We start from the raw sequence: 21186 nt of genomic DNA, 5'->3' as shown, positions 1-21186 counted from the left end.
TTCTACACGTTTCACTGAGTAAGTCCGAAATTTTGGAAAAAACCCTGATAATACCTTTAAAGGAAAAGGGCCACCTTCGTGAAATATGAAGATATCGTTGTTTTTCATTTTGACATTATTATTTTTCATTTTCTTTTTAAAACTGGTGCCAGAAGTGCACAATTCGCTAAAAAGTATTTAAAACTATTTAACATATTGGTACTATGTTGATACTCTCTACGGCACCTACTGTATGATGGCATAGCGATGACGTCACACTCAAGCCAATCAGCGTTCAGAAGACAGACTCGTCGGATTGTGTCAGATAAGCTGATTGGTTAAAGCTGAGCTGGTTGGAGCTGATTGGTAAAAAACCAAAGCCTCGCCGCGGGTGGCTGTATTGTCGGATAAGAACGCATTCCTGGGATAAGGACGCATTCCTGGCGTATTTTCTTTTAAAATTGCCGATAACTACGAATGGAGGCCGAAATCGGCCGTAAGGAGGTAGACAGATAGGTTTTCGGACACGGGCTACAAGATGGCTATCTCAGTTTCAATCCCCATGTTAAAGGTGGCCCTTTTCCTTTAAGGGCTCATGCCTCATAACACCTACAGGAGTACAGGCATAATAACCGTTCATGAAACAAATTAATATTGAAAAAAAACTGAGCCTGTGATTGGCGCTTCGCTTTTCATGGTATTCGGTTCGGTTCCAATAAAATACAAATGCTGCATTCGCTGAATATCCTGAATATCCCAAAAAGCAAAGTGTGACAATAGGTAGGATAGGTGTGAGATATGCGATCCCTGCATTTGGGACCGTTTCCGGTTCTTATGTAAACGGCACACTCAGGGACGGTTACAACGCATTGCCGACTGCCTTGGCGCAGCACCGCCTCTGAGGCGGCGCTGTTCCCGGAGCTGAGCTGAGGTGTGAGCGCGGCGCGCGGTGACCAGATGGTGGGCTCCCAGCGCGCGCCGCGGCTATATAGGCCGCGCCCAGCCGGGGGCGGACACACGGCACCGAGCCATCCCGTCACCCTCAGCGCCATGCAGCCCCTGACAGCGTGCCTGCTCGTGTCGGCCGCGCTGGCCGGCGCCTCCGGCCAGGTGGTGACGCCGTGGCTGGACGGCTACAGCGGCCAGCACCAGACGGGCAGCCTCATCACATACCACGACAGCGCCAGCAGCCTCGGCGGCTGGAACGACGTCATGCGCTCCGCCTGCATCAACGGATTGTGAGTCGGCAAATACCAACGTCCAACACAATGCTTCGTCGTGGATGTGTTCAATTGCTAATTTGCCGCTTCAAGTGGCTAAACTTCGCCCGTTGCTGACCGAATAGACAGGGCAAAGATAATCTCAATCAATTAATTCGTAATAACGCGCGAACTAATTGGGCGATTAACGCGAAACTCATTTGTGATTTAAAGGGAAGCGGGCCTAAGTAACATTGAGGTGTTATTTATAACCTATCCGCTCTGGCCCCGTTCATTATGCGCCGAACGTGTTATCTATACCTTGAGTTGAATAATCGTTTAGACGGCCACTGACAATAATGCCGGTGGTTTGGAAGGACTGAAAGCCTTCTCGAGTTTTTAGGAATTGTATCCCGCAACACTCATTTACTATTTACGTATGAGTCGATATGGCAAAAATACCAAAACGGTGCAGCTAGAATGTGAACTTTGATAACCTCTGATAACCATGGGTGTTTGACCCGACCCGGAAATTGCAAAAGTTCTTTCGTCAGCAGCATCGCCAGAGGGAGGGAAAATAACTAGATTTAGAAGCTAGTGGATCCTTTACCATCCATCCAATTCCAATTGCTCCAGATCAGATAAAAGTTTGGGATGTTGAAAACTCTTGTACCGATTAGCTTTTGACAAGAAAGTCTAATGTTTCATATCTGGTTATGTCAATTTTATCGAACATTTTTTTTTCGCTCAGCGTTAAACGGCTTTATCTCGGTATGATTAATACTAAACAGAAAGTTTATGTGTTATTTCGTGCTTCTCAGGCACAGAAATGCTTGCTTCGTGTAACAGTCGAAATCACCATTACATATATTGATTGCAGAGGTCCTATGTGATCGAATACCTACCGTATTGTCAATCATGTAACTAACTGCATTTCGTTTTTCCAGTTGGGTGTTCTTCGAGCATGATCAGTTTAATTATGACGCCGGAAGGGTGCTCTGGTCCTACGGCTTCAACTACTGCTTCACCTTCAAGGCGGACTTCGATCAACAGGTAATCCGTGGAAGAATCTCATATACAAGGTATCCTTCAGGGAAAGATAACCGGCTATAGAGCCAAGTTTAGGTACCTTTAATTCGTTAGTTCAGCACACGTAGCGTATCATCTAGTTGAAATAAGGAACACGAGCTGCTTATATGTCTTTATAATATGTCTTAGAACGTATCGATTTACTTCAATTTAGCTTTTATCGAAGCTCTTATCTAAATAATCTTGTTACTTTTTGAATAAATTTATGTAGAAGCTGAGATTCCAAATTGGATGAATGTAAGACTTCCTCTAATGAGCCGGATGTGTGACATCTCTCACCTTGACCTGACCTCGTGTGACCTCTTTGACCTCTTTCCCAGACGTCGAGCATCCGTCGGGTCGGTGACTACTATGACGCTGCCGCCGACTCCCTCAGTCTCTACGAGGGCACCTACTTCTCGGGCAAACAGGTGTTCACCGAGAGCTACCTGAGCACCATTGGAACGGGTAAGTAAGGAGGATATTCGTAATAGTGTACTGCCTGAGTTAGATCTTCCTTCTAACTCTACTAAAGTTATTCAGACACCTTTGATTTATTCGTCACAATATCCTCTCGAACCGATTCTGTATAATGTTTGGCTTCACTTCAAGTAGAGTACAGGACCATACAGTGTTTGTCTCTATTTTTGCCTAAGGCTGCCAGTGTTTGATCGTAACGAGGTCACTTTTGTCCCCGTCGCAGCCATACCAGTTTCTTATTGTGAAGGAACGGAGACCATTCCTGTTTCTACTGCAGCCTACGGTTACCAGTCTGTGACAGCCTTACGGTGCTACTTCTGTCTCTGTTTTAGCGTACGGCTACCAGTCAGTGATAGTGACGGGCCCGGACGCGTGGACCATCTACTCTGGCGACAACTACACGGGCTACAGCGTGTGTCTGTACTCTGGCAGCGACAGCGCCGTCTCGCCCAGCGGACAGAAGATCACCTACGGCCTCTTCCCGACGGCTGACTACCTGGGCGTGGTGGGCTCCGACATCCGGTCGGCGCGCAAGGGATGCTACTCGGGGGTGACTCTGCGCGGCCAGCCGCTCACCGCCGAAAACCACATCTCCACTGTGGTGGAGGAGGACACGACGAGCGGAGGGGTCGGACGCGCCGGATCAAACTAGGGGCAGGTACCGCCGGTCTCTGAGCTGTCGGTGTCTGTAGCTACCTAGCGTCGAGCGTGGCTGGCTTAGATTTGATACTTGATATATTGTTTTTATAGAATACATTGTTACGTTACGATGAAAGGTCGTTTGGATACCGAAGCGACACGATACAACTGTGTGTCTTCATATGCTCATACGCGCTAGTCTGTCACCTTATTTTCCATTGAATCTACGGATTCTCATAAAGCTCGGGATTTTAGATCTGATTATGTTTGACGTCCCTGTGATTGCTTCTACACTGTGCAAGAGTAGGTAAGCTGTTAGCTGGGTCATAAGGCCTCTGCGGGACCGACTGAGCACTGATCGTAATTGGTGGACTAAGTCTTCCCGGCTGAAGGGGGCGAGTGCCGATCCAGTCCAAACTGGACATGGAAAACTGAAAGCCGGCGAACCTCTTATCCAAGACAGATCTTGTGACACCAGCTACGCTTTCAGGTCATGCCAAGTCACTGATGAATGAAGTCATAACTCATAAGTGATCCTCTGCACCGTCCTTAAATTCTGCGACTTGGCAACGCCCTCAGTACCAGGGAGAATTTTGCAAGGATATGAAATTTACAGGGCTTAATTAATAGTTAGCTCTCAAGCCATCATAACTTGCATATATCGGATTCGTTTATAAGCGTCACTCAGATTAGGTTAGTCACGTGACCTCACCGGATCTCAAGCACATGGAAGCGTGATTTGATACAGTTCTTGGAAGGCCCGTTCCAGAATTTTTGCATTGTTAGCCTTGTGTGACGTCATATATGATGGCACTCAGGTCAAAGCCCAAAGGTCATCAGAGTTTTCCGAAAGCCACCACTGAGCTCAGCAAGGCCTATCGAATCAAGGCCGACGAGCATATTGACGTGAGTGGCTTTGACCTGACCTTGGTCCGAGGTCACCACCCTAAGTTGACCTCTATAAAACAAAAAGTATAGCATTCAGCACGCTTGACCATAAAGAAAATGATGGTGCTACGATTGCGGCTCTGCAACTGCTTTTGCGAAATTATCCACCTGCCACCAAAAACCGAACTCCTACCTTGGGCACCTGACCTGATCTCAGAGGTCACCGGTTGACTTGAGACTTTAAACCTGGGTACCAGTTGTTGCGTTTCGTAACGGCGCTTACACTCGTTTTTGTTATTGAGCTAGGGCTTCCACCCGCTCCCCTCGGCCAGATCGGGACAAGTAGCACTCATGGCAGTAAAAGGATACTGCCTAAAAATAAGAATTTGAAGCAGTTGAAAATTAAACCGTTTTTAACCGAAGTTTCACTTGGTTTCACGTTTAAAATGAATGACTTTGCTAAAAAGATGTTGCCGTTGGTCTAAGATTATGTATTTGCAATTAAATAGAGAAGCAATTTATATGAATGAACTCAATAGGCAACGGGATACCAATGAGCCAGTTCTCACCTGACACCTCACCACACTTCTGGAAATCTTCACACAGAAGTTTGTTTGGAAGACTGTGCTGTCTGGTAGAAGAGACAGCTATCTAATACCTAAATTGTTTCCATTTCCGACGTGTAAGTCTTGGTGATTATTCGCGCCAGATGTTCTGGTTGGACGATTGGATATCGCGGCTATCGCGTCCCAAATCAACAACCTTGAAGGATATAAACGCTGCAGACACCATTATCTCCATACCAAAAAACATGGTTCGACAACACCGGACTATTTCTTGTATCTTTACTCCATATCAAAAAACATGGTTCGACAACACCGGACTATTTCTTGTATCTTTATTCATAATTGTGTCGATTTTCATAAGCCGGCCCTTTAAAGTGATCCATACCTTTGGCCCATAATTTCGTATGTAACAACTAGTAACAATTACCAACAACGTCAGACCGAGCATCTTGTCCGTAAACTTCCGCAATTGCGTTAGGCAGACGCTCTGCCTGGGCGTCGCTGTCCGTTTAACCGAACAAGCACTTCGTCTGATTTCCGACCTATTTCCGTCTTGCCGTCGGTCCCCGGTTCGGTGTTGCAGTCTCTCCGTCGTCTCTCCGTCGCCGTCGACTGCCCTCTGGTGGCTCTCTAGTTCTTCACGACGAGCCCGGCGTCACCGCGGCGGACGGTGACCGGCTGCGACTGGAGGCGGGTCGCGCCCTCCGCGCAGCCCTTCTGCACGGAGCGGATGTTACCGCCGACAACGCCGAGATCCCAGGGCGTCCAGAAGACGCCGTACTCGATCTGTTCGTCACCCACCCAGACGTAGGTGCCGTACGACTCCAGGCACACGCTGTCGCCCGTGTAGTCCTCACCCGAGTAGATGGTCCATGAGTCGGGGCCGGAGACCATGACAGACTGGTAGCCGCTGGCTGCAACAGAGACAGAAATGGTCCACTCACTATTACAGACTAGGCTGGGCTGTTAGACAGGGGTAGCCGAGCCGCCGGCTGGAACACGGTGGAACGGGAGGTGTGAGGTCAGAGGCAAAAAGGGAGATGTCAGCTAAATGGCGAGTCTGCGGGGCCCGCGAACAGAAATGCGTCAACTCAGGAAGGGTCTGTATCTGTACGTGTATTGCGGAGCAGAATTGAAATAGCATTGGTGAAACTTTAGAGCGTAGTAGGTACTATATATGCGGGACGGGGCGGACAGGGATAGGGTTTGTTAGGGTGTGACTACTACAATCTGTGGAGATATTGGATAAGGTAATGTATCTGTAAAAAAAGTGACTGAGGTACGGAATGCATCCGATGATTGAGACACGTGTGACGGGATGTGCACTAGGGTTGTTCAAAAAAACCGAATTTTGGAAAAGTATATGGGCTCATGGCTCATGTGGTGCGGTATTCTTTTCTGAGACCAATGATGCCCTTTTTACTGAAAAGTATTAACTGTTAGGGGCTCCTCAAACGGCTTAAAGAGGACCATGTTACGCCCGCCGACCGGCCGGTGTCAATAAGGGCGAGAGTTCGACGCCGCACGGCGGCGGCAGCGCCTTATCGGCACCGCGCGCCACGACATCTGCCGGGCGGCCGGCTGGGCGGTGGGAAGTTATAAGTGCGTGGTCTTATTGCACACGATCGGGGTGAGCTATCCCATGTTTTCGGGGTGGAACGTTTCAGTGCAGCATCGGTGCGTCTGCCACGGTGGTCTGTGTCGATGGTATAGAAAATAACTCAAGCAGAGCTCAGAAAAGAATGAATGATTCCGGGTAGTTGCCTCGAAACAATCCGTTTCAAGAATACAGCTGCCTTCTTAACGTACCGTATCACTTGTTAATTCTTCAAAAAGCAAACTCTGAGCAATAACACACCTCTTTGCATTGCTGTTGACAATTTACGTTAGTTTTTGACGGTGGCTCGCACCCCCAATATGCTGCCGCGCAACTTTATTCCAACGGCAAAACGGCAACTTCGCGAGAATCGAAAATTCACGATATACGTACAGCAGGGGCTGGCAATGCAGTATGCACAAGGACATAATATTGAGGAGACCCGACAGTCATCGGCCCAAGTTTGGGGGTGGCTTTGACGAGCATATGCGTCACCAATGTCATTATTCAGATACGTTGATGTCAGATGCTGGGGCAACAGAATCGACGCCAGGTGTAACTTAGATTAGCGGGTCGAAAGAAAACATAACATGTCTGGGAATGACAGAGTGGCCACCCTGACAGTGTGACGAAGTGAGACATGAGTAGAGACATTAGCCGGAGTACCTACTCATATAAATCAAGCGCCGTTTATCCAATCCTTCGAGCATAAGCGACGCCGGCAGTCCGGCCAGGGCGGCCGTGCCCACCGATGCCGATCAAGACCCGAATCCAGACCCGGCATAGAACACAGCTCTGCCCTGACGTGACACATTACCCCGGTGTGTCACTCATGACGGATAGACCAATGCAGGAGCCTTGCCAGCTCCTGTTGTACCTACTTCGTTAAATTTTCGATTCTCGCTAAGTTGCCGTTTCGTCGTTGGAATAGAGTTACGCGGCAGCATATTGGGGCTGCGAGCCACCGTCCAAAAGCAACTTAAATTGTCAACAGCAATGCAAAGAAGTCTGTTATTGCTCAGAGCTTGCTTTTTGAAGAATTAACAAGTGATACAGTACGTTAAGAAGGCAGCTGTATTCTTGAAACGGATTATTTCGAGGCAACTACCCGGAATCATTCATTCTTTTCTGAGCTCTGCTTGAGTTATTTTCTATACCATCGACACAGATCACCGTGGCAGACGCACCGATGCTGCACTGAAACTTTCCGCCCCGAAAACATGGGATAGCTCACCCCGATCGTGTGCAATAAGACCACGCACTTATAACTTCCCACCGCCCAGCCGGCCGCCCAGCAGATGTCGTGGCGCGCGGTGCCGATAAGGCGCTGCCGCCGCCGTGCGGCGTCGAATTCTCGCCCTTATTGACACTGGCCGGTCGGCGGGCGTAACATGGTCCTCTTTAAGCCGTTTGAGCAGCGCCTAGCAGTAATACTTTTCGGAAAAAAGGGTATCATTGGACTCAGAAAAGAATACCGCACCACATGAGCCATGAGCCTATATACTTTTCCAAAATTCGGTTTTTTTGAACAACCCTAATGTGCACCTTGCGTGTCGGTGCAGCTGCAATAAATGAAAACAAAATATTGAGAGCTGATGAAAAAATCCTATCGTAGTCGTGAGCCTGGCACATGTTGTGCCGCATGGTACAGTAGTTCCTATCCCGACCGCAAAATGTCTATCAGAGGCGAGCACCTGGCGCACCTGCTGTGCCGCAATACCCCATAATTCCTATTCCAGCCGCCAGATGTCTATAACAGTCGTACGCCTGGCGCATGCTGTGCCGCAATGCTCTACAGTTCCTATTCCAGCCGCTAGATGTCTAGAACAGTCGAACGCCTGGCGCATGCTGTGCCGCAATGCTCCAAAGTTTCTATTCCAGCCGCTAGATGTCTATAGCAGTCGGGCGCCTGGCGCATACTGTGCCGCAGTGCTTATTAGTTTCTATTCCAGCCGCTAGATGTCTATAGCAGTCGTACGCCTAGCGCATACTGTGCCGCAATGCTTTATAGTTTCCATTCCAGCCGCTAGATTTCTGTAACAGTCGTGCGCCTGAAGCATGCTGTACTGCTGTGCCGCATGTCTCGGCTGTTTCTGTTCCAGTCACCTCGCGTCGGGAGGCACGCGCCACGTCGCATGCTACGCTGGGTGACCGCTGTTCAGTGAGTACGTTCTTTTGAAGTAGCTGATTCAGTGTTCCTAGCTGATTCAAAGTTTACCTTCATTTTCGACACCCAGCCTTTTATTTTTGTTGGCTACAGGTATGTGTAGCTTAGTAGCTCAGAGGCTTACCAACATTGACAGAGATGTTTTGAACATCTTATAACATTGCTCGCTTATAACTTATAACATTGTTCGCTCACAAAAAACTATGTAAGTATGCTTCACGCTCAAGCCTTGGTAGTTGGTATGGCAGCTGATACCCGCTGAGACACCTGACTCCAGTGCGGTAGAACAATAAATTGGAGCCAACACCAGCTGGGTTTCGGGCACACACGCGGTATGCACCCGGCGCGACAGCCCTCACCTGACACAGTGTTGGCAGAGTCGGCCTGCAGGAACGTCTCCTCGCCGGAGAAGTACATGCGTGAGTAGAGGGTTAGCCCACTGAGCGACGCGTCGGTCGGGTCACCGACGTAGCGCAGACTGGACACCTGGCGAGCGACGGGTCACGAGGTCACTCAATTCGGCAGCGCAAAGTTACTAAATACAGCTGGGCAGTGTTGAACATCTCATTCTCAGTCAAGGTATATGTGTTGAAACAGTGGCAGCTTACCAGTATCGTCGCGACGAACTCAACCACGGTGGAACTGATGAAACTTCGAAACGTGATGACATTAAAAACACTATTATGTGATGTTTAATGTACGGACGCAGAGAACAATCGGACTCGTTTGCGAACACAGCAAAAATAAAGCAGACACCTTCCTAGTTATGTATTTGACGAGCGTAAATTCACAATAGCTGTCTTTATGCCCAGCTGGGCATTTCAGCGAAAGTCCACTTACCTTGCCCTGCAGGTCTCCGTCGATGTCCATACAGCCTCGGATACCCAGCGTAAGGAGGACCGCTCCGCTCTGCGCATTGTACTGCTCGTTCTCGTACAGGATCCAACTGAAAGTGGGCCGTCAGTTTAGTTAAACACGTATCAGCCATGTGATGTAGCTAATATCTCATAAATTTTGCAGATTGCCGGATCAAGGCAGCCCTCAATTAACGACGCAGGTTAATTTATCGCCGGTTAATTACCAGCCCATGAGGCAGATGGACCCGACGCGGTTGTCCAGCTCGCCCAGGCTGCTCTGGCTGCTGTAGTAGGTGACACTGGTGCCCGTCTGTCCGGCACCCGTGTACACCAGTAGGGACGGGGGAACGGGCGTGCCGGCGCTGGCCGCCGCCGCGCCCGCCACGAGCAGCGTGAGAACTCCGAGACACATGTCGGCAGGGACTGAGGAGATCCTGAGCGCACCGCACCGAGCGACCGGCGCCTTTATACACACACACAGGCGCGCTGACATCGACACGTGCCTTTATAGATAGACACGCAGGCTCATAGTGTACGTTTACCTATGCCCATATCATAGGTCTTACCTATATCTACGCCATATGTAATATGCATATTGATACATACATATGCATGCATACCTACATACACAGACACCTATATCGGTATTCAGACATACATCTACAAAGACATACAGACATTAACAGGCCGACACAGTAGCAACACGCTCCGTACCCAGTACCCACATTAGGCTCGTACAAGGACACAAGTGTGTTAAGACAGTTCTGATAACTGAGCATAAAGTGCTTAGGCCCAATATGCTACATAGATGTCAATTGTCAAACACGCATGTAAAACGCAATTAGCATGCCATGCAATGCAATGCCTCATATCAAGCCCCTATACTATCGGTAGTTGCACAACTGTCATCTGCGCACTTCCTTACAGAGCAGGCAGGTGACATCAGACTCCTGCAGATCTGCGCAACAATCTACGAATTTCGGTGACAAAGCGCCCGTTTTTCGTATGAAGCGCCCGTGAGGTTCCCGATGCATCGCAGAGCGGCGGCCGGGACCCGGAGCGCAGCTGGTCTGGTCCCAGTCCTCTCACAGGGGCGGCTCGGAGGGACAGCTATATAGACGCACTTGCAACACCCCGCTGCAGACCACACTGCAGTGTCCCAGCCATGTTTCACCTATTGCTGACGGCGGCGGCGGTGGCGGCGGCCGGAGGGCTGGCCCGACCCAGCGGAGCGAGGCAGTGGCTGGACGGCTACAGCGGCCAGCATCAGACGGGCAGCCTAATCACGTACCACGACAGCGCCAGCAGCCTCGGCGGCTGGAACGACCTCATGCGCTCCGCCTGCATCAACGGATTGTGAGTCAGCCCCTCTGAGAGGCTCTTGCCAGTCGTTTTGATGAGCTGGGCGTCTGTAATTTTAACGGACCCACAGTCGACACATATTTGCATTATAGACGTTCAAGTAGTTTTAACTAGGTGCTTACATAAATGCTCGTCAGCCGTTCTGAATATCAAATGTCGATAAATTTCATATAGTTAGAAATGAATGGAGCGCACTTCAAAGGTATGACTTAGAGCTCTTACTATGAATACAAAGTAAAAGGATGCTTTTAATGCATTTTCGCATTTAACTATTTACCACTAACCTTTTCACCCGATCGAGTTTCCCGATCTTAATTCAGATCGAAACGGCGTGAGCTTTGACTGGGACCTACGGGACCGGGATGGATTCAATTCTTAAACGCCGACATGTGTATTGCAGTTGGGTGTTTTACGAGCACGACCAGTTTAACTACGAGTCTGGCAAGGTGCTGTGGGCATACGGCTTCAACTACTGCTTTACCTTCCGGGAAGATATGGATAAACAGGTGAGATGCCTAAAACTCAACGCACTGAACGCGTCTAAAATTAAACGTATGTGTCAATTGTCATGTAATGCATTCGATTATGCTGAGGCTCTACATTTCTTTTTTATTCACAACATCGTCAACTACGCCGCCTAAAAAGTCAAAAGTCGTGACAGAGTGCGCAGTGCGTTCGCAATATCTGTTCACCATCCAAACCGCGCAGACCGTGACCATAGGTCAGTCGAGTGTGCGGTCCCGGCGTCCACCGTCTATCCTGATAGACCGTCTATCCTCCATTATATACCGTCTATCCTTCATGATAAACCGTCTTTCCTGTATGATAGACCGTCCATGCTGTATGATGGACCGTCTATCCTGTATGATAGACCATCTATCCTGCATGATAGACCGTCTATCTTTCATGATAGACCGTCTTTCCTGTATGATAGCAGATAGACCGTCTTTCCTGCAGCACATGCGCTGACTGACCGTGACCCCTAACCACATGTCTCGAGTGTGCAGTCTCCGCGTCCCCGTCTATCCTGCAGCACTTGTGACTGACCTCTGACCCCTGACCACAGGTCTCCAGTGTGCGGCCGGTCGGACACCTAGTGGACGCCGCCGCCGACTCCCTCACACTGTTCGAGGGCACGCTCTTCTCGGGCAGTCAAGTGTTCATCGACGCGTCCACCTATAACGTCTCCACAGGTCTGTGACCGGTGCTCGAAGCGACCGTATTGTGAGACAGGCCGTGAGCCAACCGTGCACGACCTTTCAAGACCATGGACGATAGAAGGGATAAATGGATTCGTATCCTTTGAAAGAAACTTCGTCTCTATCTCGAACTAAAACACCTCAGCTTTCAACTAAATCTCCGTTTTTATCAAACTCGTTAGAATCCATTAAGGACACAAATTAATTTGTTTGTCTATTTTAGCCTACGGCTACCAGTCTGTGATAGTGACGGGGTTATTTCTGTTTGTATTGCAGCATACGGCTACCAGTCAAAGGCATTGACGGGTGTTACTTCTGCCTCTATTGCAGCCTACGGCTACCAGTCAGTGATAGTGACGGGCCCGGACGCGTGGACCATCTACTCTGGCGACAACTACACGGGCTACAGCGTGTGTCTGTACTCGGGCAGCGACAGCGCCGTCTCGCCCAGCGGACAGAAGATCACCTACGGCCTCTTCCCGACGGCCGACTACCTGGGCGTGGTGGGCTCCGACATCCGGTCGGCGCGCAAGGGATGCTACTCGGGGGTGACTCTGCGCGGCCAGCCGCTCACCGCCGAAAACCACATCTCCACTGTGGTGGAGGAGGAATGGGAAAAGGCTTTGGACAACGGCTACGCATTCGAACCATGAATCGTCTTCTTAAATGTAGGCATATTGTCTAGCTCAACGTGACATTTACCCAAGTTCGTATATTTAAGCTGAGTGTTTTTGTTCTTATGTCGTCAACTGTAGTTGCATTATCTTCTGTCCTGCTAAGTGTCAAATCGGAGGTGGTAGTCTCAACTCACATGTAAGTACGTTTTAAGAAGGCGAGAGTCTCTGCTCGTTCATACTTTACAGTTTACGTCATGATGGACTTCCAGTGCTCGTGAAGAGAAGTCATCAAGCTATGTTTGAAGCCATTATCATTAACATTTCACGCTTCTAAAAATAATGTCAGGCTAGCACAGCTCCAATAAAATATCTTATAAATGTCATCTTCAATGAGCTTTGTACTTTGTAGGCGGTTTGCCGTATTCGAAGGTCACACAGATGCATAGGCACTGACCGTGACGATAGCCGGGCCATATGGCCGAATCTCAGACACCGCCCTGGCAGAGTTCCCATCGCCACTGAGGTTCCAAGTATGGGACCGTCTATCACGTGTCAGCAGCGATGGACCTCTGGGAGCCGACTGTATCTTATCTCGACAGCACAGGTGGATGGAGATGGGAGGGCAGGAATGGCCTCAGAGACAGTCGCCGGCCACAGAGCAATACTCAGACCCAAAACCACTCCCAGAGACCCGCCACGGATGTGGAATAAGGCGCACATGCAATGTATGCCAAGCAGCAATTGAGACTTCGCACGAGATATCAAACGACAGCTATTTGGTAAAAACTCGAGCTCTGGGAAACAAACGCCTCCGGCCATGTCCGCGTTGCACTACTGCAGTGGTAAAACCATCGATAACAGCTTGATTTGTACCACTTAGGACGCTGGTAAACTAAGCCAAGGTATAAATCGAGACGAATGGATGACGTGATATGAATTAACCCGCGCACCGACGGGGGTCTGCGCCAACTTCGCACCGACGGGGGGGGGCGGATGACCGCCCCCCTCCTGAGATCTCGAGAACGAAGCAAGCTAGCGACAAGCGGTAAACGGCATCGGATGCGCACGGTCAAGATCTACAATTTTTACTAAGATCATTTTCAGGTCAGGTCAAAGATGACGTCACAGGGGTCGAAAAAGTCAAAATGGCGGCGCTAGATATGGAGAGTTTTTCTCGAATAACTTTCGAAATAGTCAAGATAGGAACAAACTAAGGGCATCATCGTGATCCTCTCGTCAATCCGCATCGAATGATATATATGTTGACCTCGAAAGGTCAAGGTCAAAGGTTGACCTCAGGTCACGTGACCTCGAGGTCATCATGTATATCATTCGATGCGTCTTGACGAGCTGAACACAATGAGACCATCCACGCGGCTGTATCTTGTTCCTGTACGAAGTTATTGGCCAAAAACCTTTGGTGACCTTTGATGACGTCACATGACCTCACAGCTGCCCAACAGCAAAACAGACCTCAAGGTAGTGAAGGTTGATCGTATATGAAGTCACGTATGGTATATGGGGCCATTCCGACCCGTTTTAGTGGTAAAAACAGGGAGTTGATTTTTCCCCCATTGACTTATAATGGGAAGGTCGCGAAATTGACCTGACCTTAGGTCACCGATATCAAAATTCCGAGATATACAAATTGTAGCTACTAATGACCCAATAACATCCTGCGACTTTCAAAGGCCTCCGACATCTACTGTAGCTCTGGCACGGTGACAAAGTTGCAAAAAAGTGACTTGAGGTTGGGTCATTCAAAGTGACCTGGTGACCTGACCTTAAAAGGTAGGAGGTTCAAACTTGCACACCATGCGTAAAATTGATGAGGGAATAGTCGTACCAAATTTCGCGGCGCTACACGCCGCGGTTTTCCCGCTATTCGCGAAAAACCTCAGGGGGGGGGGGCGGATATCCGCCCCCCGTCGGTGCGCGGGTTAATCCTTTTTATGAAATACAGCAAGGTTCTAATACAAACAAATATTATTCGTAGCTTTTATATTGTTACAAAACAATCGGTGAAAAACAGTATTGACCACGATCATTTTTGGTTATATTCGTACCAAATTTTTGTACTTGGATCACGCATGTGGAAGCAGGTGACAAAACACACGGACACAAAAATACTTTGGCATCAGCTGGCTGAGACTGGGTCGCAACATTCATTTCCAGGGTCTTGTCCATTCATTCTACATACAAAGAAGCCCTACATAGTAGCACAGAGCTCGGCCCAGGCACCAGAGGGCAAAATTCGGTTGGGAGTTATGTCGTTTACCAAGGACAGGTACTTGTCAATGCGATATTTCACAGGAATTTGGCTGAAAAAATGAGACCCCCGAAAAGACGCATCGAAACTAAAATAAATAGATGACTGAAAATGTTAAGGGGAATATCGCGAGAACGAAATAAGTTCATGGACAGGAGGGGCAAACATTTCGGAAAGAATGACGACAGCTAGCTAACCTGATAAAACGATGAATGATACAAGAATATGTTATGAGGCAATGCCTAGCTTACCACACACGGGTGGAAAATGGATGCCTTTGATTTACAGCAATCACGAGACAAAATAAAGATGAAACATGAGATATATCACAAACATCACATTATAATTAACTTAAAAAGTACGAAATAACTACTTTTTACGAGTGCTACCTAAATATTAAATAACGAGTACAAACACTGAGCACTTGGCAGTGGTTTCTTTTTACGTTGTAGTCGACTAGGGAGTAGTATGGTTGGAGTCTTCTGCGTGACTCCCAGAGTCAGACTCGAGCAGCGGAGTCACCAGCAGTTTCAAGGCGTTGAGATCATCCTCTTGACGAAGCAAAACATCAATATCTGTGAACCAAATGCCTGTACTGTAACGCTCTGCAGGCCGGGATTGGTTCACAAATACAACTGCCCGGCGTCCAGCATCCACCAAACTATGCTCGTTAGTGAGGTCAGTTTATAGCTGGATTCTAGCCTCGACTTTCAGCTCAAACCAAACCTTCCTTCCAACCGAAATCGACAATTGCAGCATTTTGCTGATCGCAAGCGCGGTATGTTTCGATCGTCTCGTGTGCTAAATTCGCAGACGCTGTCAGTGTAAACGGTCACCCAAACGGTCAATTCCGCGCGCTCCGCCCCCGTCCTCCGCGACTGACCTTTGACCAGCCGGTCCCGCTGCCGGGTGACGGTGGCCAGCTGGCGGCGCAGCAGCTGCAGCCGCTCCGTCAGCTGCCGGCTGTCGGCCTGCAGCCGCTCGATGGTGTCCTCGTACTGTCGCCAGCGGTCGGCAGCCCCCGCCCCGCCGCCGCCGCCGCCCAGCAGAGGCTGCAGGCGCGACATCTGCACAGCGGGACGGAGAGTCGTCAGCGACCCCGGACGGACAACACGGGCATGGCATGGCCGCAGACGTCACCGAGAAATCGTCAACAGAAAAATGTAGCTTTAAAAAGTGCACACGCTGAGGTTCAAGGCGAGCACATCAGCAACATCGCCAATGTAATTATACTGTATATCTAAATAAATTTAGCTTACCAATTAGGACCGCTCGTTATAAAGGTCCAGGCTGCAGGCTGGTAGTGGGTAGGGGTGGGTGGCTTACCTGCTGCTGGAGTAGCTCAGTCCGCTCTGTCTGCTGCCGTAGCTGGGTGGGGGGGGGGGGGGCTCACCGCGCCGGTGGCTCACCTGCTGCTGGAGCCGCTCAGCTCGCTCCGTCTGCTGTCGCACCTGGGGGGGGGGGGGGGGGGGGGGGGCTCGGCGCGCCGGTGGCTCACCTGCTGTTGCAGCCGCTCAGCCCGCTCCGTCTGCTGCCGCAGCTGGCCCCTCAGCCGGGCCACCACTGACTCGGAGTCGACCAGTCGGCGGCCCAGTTGCAGCGAGTACTGGAGCCGGCGCCGGCAGCCGGCTGGCAGCGGCGGACCCGACTCGAGCAGCTCCGCACAGCCGTCACCGCCTGCCGGGGTCAGCAGTAACAGGTTGGTCAGACATGGCGGATATTCAGCACATAGCGATTCTATTAAATTGAGGTAAGCAGCGTATGCAATCATTTCCAATGACAATACCACTCTAACAAAGCTAACCACAGTCACATGAGTTCACCGCTGTTGAGGTTTGTGATAAGCGGGATCGAATATTCTTTCAATGCAATCATGGGAGGCAGCAAGTAAAAAGCTCCAAATACACAACTACACCCCATAGCCGTAAACATCCAGCCACGGATTGCTTTCCTCAAACCACAGCCCGGACCTACCCTCCGCGGCCTGAGCGATGAACGTGTCCCAGCTCTTCTCGAAGGCCTCGTAGGCCTGCAGCTGCTGTCGGCACTCGGCCAGCTCCCGTTCGAGTCGGCTCCGCTCGGAGTCCGCCTCCGTCTGCCGCTGCAGCAGCGCCGCGTCCCGCTGCTGCGGGTAACGGGAGACGGAGAGTGGGTCAGTGGAGGTACACAGAGGGAAGGGGAAGGTCCAGTGGAGGTCACAGGATGAAGGAGTCAGTAAAAGCAACCGATTCAAACACGGATACTATTCACGGTGTTGGCCACTAAATGTGCAATTATTCATCAAATGAGTCTACAATGGATTACGATGGACTGCTTTGGATATTGGATACCACAGACGCGACTAACATAGCATAAGATAAGAGTCAGACCAGGAAGTGCTTGTAGCCTGAAAGTATCGGTACACACCGACCAGCTGTCTGAGCGTCCCTGCCCAGTGCCCACCTGCAGCTGTGCGCTGAGCGTCGTGTTCTCATCCCTCAGCGTCTCGGCCGCGCGGACCGCCTCTGTGGCAGTCACGTCGTACCGCTCTGTCTCATACTCGGCAATCTGGAGACGCGCAGACAGCTCAGCCAGCCGGGCCCGCTCGGAGGATAGCTCAGACTCGAGCCTGCCGAGTGCACCACAGAGACCGTCAGGATGGAGTGTGGGGTCATAGCTGCTGCAAGACAGGGCCATGCTGCCCGAGAGAAAACACTACACAGCTGAAGATTCATTTTCAAAGTAATTGATCGATTAGCCAGACTGCAAGTCTCTGACGAACGTCGGCTCAACATGAGCAGATGATACTGGTTTTACCTTTAATAAGTAAGGATGAACCACCCCTTACACAACCACCACGTAGCCACCGGCCGTTCACCCACCTTTCGACGCTCTGCTGGGCGGCCTCGCGCGCCTGCTGCTCCCGCTCCAGACTGCGGGCGTGCTCTGCGCGCAGCTCGGCCGTCTCTGCGGCGCGCTCGGCCAGCAGCTGCGCGCGCAGCTCAGCAACCTGCTGCTGGTGCTGGGCGCGCGCCGAGTCGCGCAGCGCCGCGTACTGGCGGCGCGCGGCCAGCTCGGCCTCCACCAGCTGATCAGCGCGCACCCGCTGCCGAGCCGCCTCCTCCTCGGCCTCTGTGCAGCGAGCGGCCGCCTCCGCCAGCCGGCGGGCCGCCTCCAGCTGCTCAGACTCCAGCGACGCCACCCTGCGCAGGAGGGAGGGACACAGCAGCAGTCCAGTCAGGGCACAGATAGAACATAAGGCAGGAGTCCCGGTCGGAGAACGGAGAGACGATCAGCACCAGCACAGTCAAGTGCGTTTAGAAAACGGGGATACGGCGCGGCAGTAATCCGGTCAGAACACGGGAATTGCCAACTCACACTGATATAAAAAACTGACAACAAACCTCGTCTTGAGCCCGCTCACCTCTCTCTAACGACCTTCAGCTGAGTCTCCGCCTCGCCGGCCGCCTCCAGCTTCTGACTAGTTTCGGCCAGCCGCGTCAGCGCCGCCTCCCGGTCTGCCTCGGCGCGAGACAGCCGGGCGGACAGCTCGTCACGCACGGCCCGCGGCAGCGCCGACTCGCGCAGCCGCTGGTGTGCCTCGGAGAGCTGTCGCAGCGCCGCCAGCTGCTCCTGCTGGGCGCGCTCCGCCTGCTGACGTGTCTCGGCCAGCTCGGAGCGCGCTGTCGCCAGCTGCGGACGGGCCGACTCGAGCTCGGCGGCCAGTTCCGCGCGCTCCGCTTCCAGCTGACGGCAGCGCGACTCGAGCGGCACCACGGCCTCGTGGAGACGCAGCTGGAGACGGGAACGATGTCCGTAGTCGGACATCGCAAAGTAACAGATACAGGCACCACCAAGTCTGATCACACGGGTTTCGAACGTTTTCGAACGGGAGCGTTTTCGGGAACGTACTTCGAATCGAAAGCCTTTTCGGATTACGAGTAGGACTTAGATATTACTAACTCAACTAAGAAAAATCGGAAACACATTTCAGGAATGCCCACATTGCAAAGTTCATATGATCCACTTTTTCGTTTTCACATTGCTCAAGCTTTTTGGTAGGTATTCCTTTAGGCAAAGGGCAAGGTGCTTGTATAATGTCGGATGGCCATGACCCTACGAGTCACGAGTGTGATGTAAAACCTGGCGGACATCGCCTTCGGATCCGTGGAAAAGCCAACGCTTCGCAAATCACATTCCACCATTCCCAGGGAACAGCCACTCACCGCGGCGAAGTCTTTGACGGACATGGCCTCCGTGTCCATGTCGGCGAGCTCTCGGTAGCGCGCCTCGTTGATTGTCAGGTGGACCAGCGAGCGCTTCAGCTGGTCGGGCGTCACCTGCAGACGGCTGTTGTCCTCTTCCAGCTGACGCTGACGGGCCAGCAGCTGGTCTAGCTGCTGACGCAGTGACACGACCTCGGCCTCGTACTGACCCAGCTGGCCTGTCTGCCTGTCGAATAGCAGCGGGATGACAGCGGCACACACAGCGGGGAGAGTAACACACGAGACCTCGGCCTCGTGCTGTCCCAGCTGGCCAGTCTGCTGCGACACAACAGCAGGAGTCGTGACGGCCTGGATAATAAATCTCAAACATGAAAATAGCAAAACGAGCTCAGTTCACAAGGCAAGAAGAGTGTTCAACTGACTTGACAATAGAGCCGTATTTAGGTCTCATGGTCCCAACAGCTGCATGCATATTGCACACTCACCTGATTTGGAGCATGTTCCTCTGGTGTTGTGCCTCGGCCAGCTGGTCCTCGAGCTCGTCCACCCGACTCTGCTGCTCCCTGCGCTCCACCTGACAGCGGCCGGACAGACGCCGTTAGTCAGAGAAGATCAGCAGGGCAAAACCAGTCAGACTGGCAGAGCCAGATACAGCCAATGAGCCACGATCCGCCGGACAGCGCCCGAGAGGCATCGCCAGACAGGACAAAACAGATGCCTTCACCATTTGGTCAACAGACACTGCCATGCAGACAAGCAGGCAAGCAAAGCCAGACGGGCATAGCCAGACTCAGGCAAGTAAAAACGATGAACCCGTCATCTTATCGATGAAGATGAATGAAATATTTGGATAATGTTAGTATCACCTTCGGGAGTTCGGAGCTGTCCCGATTCCGTTTTTTCGAGCACCGGCACGTAGGAAGGTACCCAGTACCCAGACCCACCATTTCGCCAATGAATGCCGACGGGTAGGTGCCCACCACCTTGTCACTGAGAGCCGGGACGGCGCGAGCCGCGTACACGCACCTGCCGCTGGTGTGTCAGCTCGGCCAGCTCCACCCGCAGCAGCTGCAGCTCGTGCATGAGCCGGGCGCGGTGGGCGGTGGCGGCGGCGGCGGCCGAGGGCGAGCCGCGCTCCCGGCCACCGCCCTCCGAGGACACAGTCAGGTCGGTGGGCACCGTCGAGTCGTCGGCGGTGCGGTGCGGCGCTGACTCGGACGTGGTGGTGGTGGTGGTGATACATCCCGCGTCGGACATGGCGGAGAAGCACCTCCACCTCCGGCCCCACAGAAGAACTTCAACCGTGAAACTGCTGAAATGAAGAAGTATGAGCTAGCTGAGAAGAATTAAAGAAGTAAAGGGTAAAAATTCCCTATTTCTTATATCATCTATCCCTATTTTCTGGTGTAAGCAGGGCTTCAGTTGAATTGCCAATAATGGTAGGTACTCGGCATGTGCATGAAGATGAAGTACATGAGGTATGTAATGGTTGGTAGGTTGTAGGTTGGACGTTGGTGGTGGCCTGGTGGTAGTTTGGTAGGTTGTAGGTATGTAGGTTGTAAGAAGGTTGGTTGAAGGTTAGGTTAGGTCAGGTCACACGGCTGAGGCTTTTGTTAACCATGATGTTATTGATAAAATTAGCACTGATGAGGTTATTAGTGTACTGTATAGTATTATACCATGGCGGCATGGCCAATTACATGTAATATATGCATTTAATTATTTTGACAAAATTTCACCACACCAATTAAAGCAACACACTTTTAGTTTGTCATTAATTTCAAAATACTAACTTTACTCCACTTCATCCAGGAAATCAAACGACTCAACGACTCAAATGTTTACCTGGCAGTCACTAGTATTCTTACCTCGTCTTACCAGTCGCCAGTCGCCAACAATTTTCAACTTATTCAATAGATTTCCGTCTCTCTTGCGTCTCTCAGCCCACACAAAAACGCAATTCAAAATATTTTGTTTACTTTTTTCGATTTTGATATTTGAGACAAACACGCCAGTTTTGACTCAAAAATAATTGAGTGACTGCCACCAAATAGAAGAAGTACCAAACCCAGTACCAAACCGATGCTAAACACC

The 21186-nt window shown here is 51.0% G+C and overlaps 3 protein-coding genes across 6 annotated transcripts; 1 reads left to right on the top strand and 2 right to left on the bottom strand.

Moving 5' to 3' along the window:
• The first annotated feature begins 871 nt into the window (after positions 1–871).
• Positions 872–13008, top strand: LOC122389072. 3 transcript variants are annotated; one of them, XM_043380753.1, is made up of 4 exons: positions 872–1217; positions 2126–2231; positions 2588–2714; positions 3059–3501. In XM_043380753.1, exons 1-4 carry the CDS (start codon positions 937–939, stop codon positions 3376–3378), a joined length of 834 nt encoding a protein of 277 aa, XP_043236688.1. In that variant the 5' UTR covers positions 872–936; the 3' UTR covers positions 3379–3501. The 3 variants fall into 3 exon arrangements, with proteins under 3 accessions (XP_043236688.1, XP_043236687.1, XP_043236686.1); XM_043380752.1 differs by lacking the exon at positions 3059–3501 and adding an exon at positions 12332–12669 and having other exon boundaries at positions 980–1217; XM_043380751.1 differs by lacking the exons at positions 872–1217; positions 2126–2231; positions 2588–2714; positions 3059–3501 and adding exons at positions 10482–10796; positions 11203–11308; positions 11869–11995; positions 12332–13008.
• On the bottom strand, positions 4724–9913 carry LOC122389073. The gene is made up of 4 exons (XM_043380755.1): positions 9665–9913; positions 9424–9529; positions 8943–9069; positions 4724–5733 (listed from the first exon to the last, which is right to left on the bottom strand). The coding sequence occupies exons 1-4, from the start codon at positions 9850–9852 to the stop codon at positions 5450–5452; spliced, it is 705 nt and encodes a 234-aa protein (XP_043236690.1). The 5' UTR covers positions 9853–9913; the 3' UTR covers positions 4724–5449.
• Positions 13009–14604: 1596 nt separating the features above from the next.
• LOC122389097 (progesterone-induced-blocking factor 1-like) lies at positions 14605–21055 on the bottom strand. Of its 2 annotated transcripts, none has more exons than XM_043380788.1 (11): positions 20961–21055; positions 20119–20404; positions 19578–19666; positions 19093–19318; positions 18291–18661; positions 17749–18069; positions 17330–17495; positions 16862–17012; positions 16386–16564; positions 15771–15954; positions 14605–15462 (listed from the first exon to the last, which is right to left on the bottom strand). In XM_043380788.1, exons 2-11 carry the CDS (start codon positions 20347–20349, stop codon positions 15344–15346), a joined length of 2037 nt encoding a protein of 678 aa, XP_043236723.1. In that variant the 5' UTR covers positions 20350–20404; positions 20961–21055; the 3' UTR covers positions 14605–15343. The 2 variants fall into 2 exon arrangements, with proteins under 2 accessions (XP_043236723.1, XP_043236724.1); XM_043380789.1 differs by having other exon boundaries at positions 20119–20401.
• Between the last annotated feature and the right edge of the window lie 131 nt (positions 21056–21186).

Source organism: Amphibalanus amphitrite, unplaced genomic scaffold (assembly GCF_019059575.1).
Source record: "Amphibalanus amphitrite isolate SeventyFive unplaced genomic scaffold, NRLGWU_Aamphi_draft 000343F_arrow, whole genome shotgun sequence".
NCBI classification, from domain to species: domain Eukaryota; kingdom Metazoa; phylum Arthropoda; class Thecostraca; order Balanomorpha; family Balanidae; genus Amphibalanus; species Amphibalanus amphitrite.
Note: the sequence above shows the minus strand (reverse complement) of the source record. Positions and strands in the feature narration are given on the sequence as shown.

What these genes read in the sequence shown, in the direction of transcription:
- LOC122389097 (XM_043380788.1), bottom strand. Translation starts at nt 20,349, where the DNA reads ATGTCCGACGCGGGATGTATCACCACCACCACCACCACGTCCGAGTCA. An exon ending in AGCTGACACACCAGCGGCAG is followed by an intron (nt 19,667 to 20,118) that starts GTGCGTGTACGC and finishes GGCCGCTGTCAG; the next exon opens with GTGGAGCGCAGGGAGCAGCA. An exon ending in GCCCAGCAGAGCGTCGAAAG is followed by an intron (nt 17,496 to 17,748) that starts GTGGGTGAACGG and finishes TGCACTCGGCAG; the next exon opens with GCTCGAGTCTGAGCTATCCT.
- LOC122389073 (XM_043380755.1), bottom strand. Translation starts at nt 9,852, where the DNA reads ATGTGTCTCGGAGTTCTCACGCTGCTCGTGGCGGGCGCGGCGGCGGCC. An exon ending in TCCATCTGCCTCATGGGCTG is followed by an intron (nt 9,530 to 9,664) that starts GTAATTAACCGG and finishes GCCCACTTTCAG; the next exon opens with TTGGATCCTGTACGAGAACG. An exon ending in ACGGAGACCTGCAGGGCAAG is followed by an intron (nt 9,070 to 9,423) that starts GTAAGTGGACTT and finishes GTCGCTCGCCAG; the next exon opens with GTGTCCAGTCTGCGCTACGT.
- LOC122389072 (XM_043380753.1), top strand. Translation starts at nt 937, where the DNA reads ATGGTGGGCTCCCAGCGCGCGCCGCGGCTATATAGGCCGCGCCCAGCC. An exon ending in TCCGCCTGCATCAACGGATT is followed by an intron (nt 1,218 to 2,125) that starts GTGAGTCGGCAA and finishes TCGTTTTTCCAG; the next exon opens with TTGGGTGTTCTTCGAGCATG. An exon ending in CCTGAGCACCATTGGAACGG is followed by an intron (nt 2,715 to 3,058) that starts GTAAGTAAGGAG and finishes TCTCTGTTTTAG; the next exon opens with CGTACGGCTACCAGTCAGTG.